Raw genomic sequence first — 3,315 nt, 5'->3', positions numbered from 1 at the left:
GGCTCCAGAGCTGGACGCAGTACTCCAGGTGGGGTCTCACCAGAGCAGAGCAGAGGGGCAGAATCACCTCCCTCAACCTGCTGGCCACGTTGCTTTTGATGCAGCCCAGGAAATGATTGGCTTTCTGGGCTGCAAGAACACTTTGCCAGCTCATGTCCAGCTTTTCATCCACCAGTACCCCCAAGTCCTTCTCCGCAGAGCTGCTCTCAACCAGTTCATCCCCCAGTCTGTGTTGATACTAGGGATTACCCCGACCCAGGGGCAGGACCTGGCACTTGGCCTTGTTGAACTTCATGAGATTCACATAGGCCTATTTCTCAAACCTCTCAAGGTCCTTCTGGATGCCACTCCTTCCTGCTAGCAAATCAGCTGCACCAGTCAGCTTCGTGACGTCTGCAAACTTGCACTCAATCCCACTGTCTGTGTTATTGATAAAGATATGAGGGTACAGACCCCTGAGGGACACCACTTGTTACTGATCTTCATTTGGACATAGAGCTGTAGACTGCAACTCTTTTGGTGCAGCCAACCAGCCATTTGCTTACTCATCAAACAGTCCATCCATCAAAGCCATATCTCTCCAACTTAGCAAAAAGAATATTGTGTGAGACTGTATCAAAGGCCTTACAGAAGTCCAGGTAGATGATATCCGTAGCCCTTCCCTTGTCCACTGATGCAGTCACTCCATCATAGAAGGCCACTAGATTAGTCAGGCAAATTAGAACTTAGTCTTACTCCTACAGTAAGAATAATTTGAATTCCACACAGTGACTGAATACTCAAGACAAGGGATGAGCACTTGAGAACAGCCTCATACAAACCCAACAGTGAGACGTCTGTATTTGTATTTTCATTCTTGGATAGTATTCTGGCAAAGGTACAGATAAGAGCAATTAACACTACCTGAATAAAAGTTCAGTGATGATGAGGTGGAAAAAAAAAAAAAAAGAAGGCTTGCTTTCCCCTCCTCTCAGTTGTTCTTGCACCCCACCCTTATTTTTCTTCCATAAAAACTTGACATCTCTATTTAATGTCCACCTGTACTTGAAATGTGCCTCTTCTTTGGGAAAAAAAGATTTAAATATAAAGGTTCTTCCTGTAATTTCTTTTTTTTTTCTTGGAACAAATGTACTAGGGTAATTTATATATTATCTCTTACCAGTTTGCCAGTCTTGTTCATCAGGTGGTCTACACTTTCTTTGACCTTCCTTTTCTGGCTGACATGCCTGTAGAAGCCCTTCTTATTATTCTTTGCATCCCCTGCCAAGTTCAGCTCCAGCTGCGCCTTGGCCTTCCTGACCCCATCCCTACACAACTGGGCAGCATCCCTATACTCTTCCCAGGATACCTGTCCCTGCTTCCACTGCCTGTGCATTTCCTTCTTGCCTTTTAGTTTGACCAGCAGGTCTCGACTCAGCCATGCCGGTCTCCTGCCTTCCTTGCCTGATTTCTTACACCTGGGGATCAAGAGCTCTTGCGCTCTATGGAAAGCGTACGCTACTGTGTTTCTCCAGCTGCAGCATGGCAAGAGGAGGGCAGTAACCAGGGCCTCCGTATGGCTGGGGCTTCGGAGGGGTGCTGTCATGCCCTGATGGGGTCTTGGCTGAGAGGCCCCTATTGCCATTCACGACTCCAAAAGTGCACTAGAATATGGTCCCCTCTAGGCGATGGACTGGGTCCTGGTTAGGATCTGCCTTCCAAATGGGTGTTTGCTTTTTTTTATTTTTCAGGTTTCTGGAGAACAAGCTGTTAAATAAAATTATTTCCTTACTTCATACGCTGTGGCTAACAAATTTAGGAGGCAAGAGAGAAAGCAAGAATCAGTCCCAGGAGAACAGGAAGTTTCTTCCAATTCAGCTTGTAAATGAATTTCTGTATGTTTTGATCACGTTAATCAAACACATTCGGTAAGTCCTTTTTTTTTTTTTTCTTTTTTAGTCAATTTGCATGTCATCCTCTGTCCAGTTTGAAACTTACTAAGGCCAGAATTTCTTGATCTCTGGTAGTTTAATGCTTTTTTCCCCTTCATTTTGAATGTTGAGTAGTGAATCTTGATGAGATTTCTTTGACAGGAAGATTTAGCTGTTTAAATACTTCGGAATAAACCAACAACTGATGCACAGTTACTGTCAAGTTCTATATCCTTAATTACTAGCCATTTTTAAGCTGCTTTGTTTTACCTTTTTCCTGCTGGATTAGAGCCTGCAGTTAGCAATGCTATTTGCTGCAAGGATCTTTCACACTCTCCGAAGCTTTAGACTCTTTCTGTGTCTGTACCATGCCTGCAAATTGTACGAGGAGAAGCTGTGCAAAGTTCTCCACGACAAGGTTAAGAAGGGGTCAGCCTCTTCTCGCCGGATCTAGAGCACTTGTCTAAGCACAGCAGTTGCAGCAGGGATAGTAGAAAGCAAATGGGTAACCACTTCTGTTTGGGTTCATAATAGCACCTGCAGCTCTTCGTGCGGACAAGTATTGCCACAGCCTGGAGAAGCTATGTTTATTTCTATTTCCTCAAAATTTTGAAAATTCGTGCAAAATAAAAAAGTGTAGGTAAAGCTCCGGACCTCTGGCCTCTTGCTTGTGTGCCATCTGCCTTTGCTATTTACAGGCAGGAGGGCAAAGACTACGTTTCGTGGTCTGTTCTGCCAAACACTAATGGAGCGAAGCACTGGGGACTCGGTGGGAATGAAACTAATTATTACCGGCATCCTGAGAAACAAAAGTATATGTCTAGAGAACTGGAGGAGAAAACCGTAGGAAGAGTCTGTAAGCAGAAAAAAACTGTACTTGTTTTATTAATTAGCATGCAGAAGAATACATGGCACTTTTGTTTTCTTTTCATAGGACTAATTTAGATCTAGCCAAACTGACTCAGTTTTTCAGTACACTCGATTCTGTGCTGCAATATCGTGCTATAGTTGTTGAGGCCTTCAAAGAAATGAGCCGGTTCACTGTGAATGACGGCGTTCTCTCAAACAAAGAGATCCTGCTGCTGCTGCATAAGTGGAGCGTCGTCGAAAAAGACCTGCAACTGCAAGAGGATGTGCAGACTCTTGCTCAGAAATACCAAATCAAAGAATTGCTTAGTAAGTACTAAAATATTTCAGAAAAGTAACACTGTTGAGGCCATTATAAGCTAACCATACAAGTGAGGCAAACTTTGTAGGAAGAAGTATTAATAACTTTTGTCAGACAATCTGATATAGCTTGGGGGAGGAGGAACGGAAATGGAAAGCCATTTTTCAGGTCTTTATTGTAGTGATTTCTAACTTTAACACAATTCTGGAAGCTTTTCAGAAATACAGTTTTAAAAAG

The 3,315-nt window shown here is 43.4% G+C and overlaps 1 protein-coding gene across 1 annotated transcript in view; it reads left to right on the top strand.

The window, feature by feature from the left end:
• The window catches only part of URB1 (URB1 ribosome biogenesis 1 homolog (S. cerevisiae)), a 62,153-nt gene that overhangs the window by 55,377 nt on the left and 3,461 nt on the right, over window positions 1–3,315 (top strand). Inside the window, exons 37-38 of the mRNA XM_009328013.1 lie at window positions 1,731–1,907; window positions 2,845–3,086. Coding sequence (XP_009326288.1) covers window positions 1,731–1,907; window positions 2,845–3,086 — 419 coding nt within the window. The remainder of the gene's footprint in view (window positions 1–1,730; window positions 1,908–2,844; window positions 3,087–3,315) is intronic.

Source organism: Pygoscelis adeliae, unplaced genomic scaffold (genome assembly GCF_000699105.1).
Source record: "Pygoscelis adeliae isolate BGI_AS28 unplaced genomic scaffold, ASM69910v1 Scaffold154, whole genome shotgun sequence".
Taxonomy (NCBI): Eukaryota; Metazoa; Chordata; class Aves; order Sphenisciformes; family Spheniscidae; genus Pygoscelis; species Pygoscelis adeliae.
Note: the sequence above shows the minus strand (reverse complement) of the source record. Positions and strands in the feature narration are given on the sequence as shown.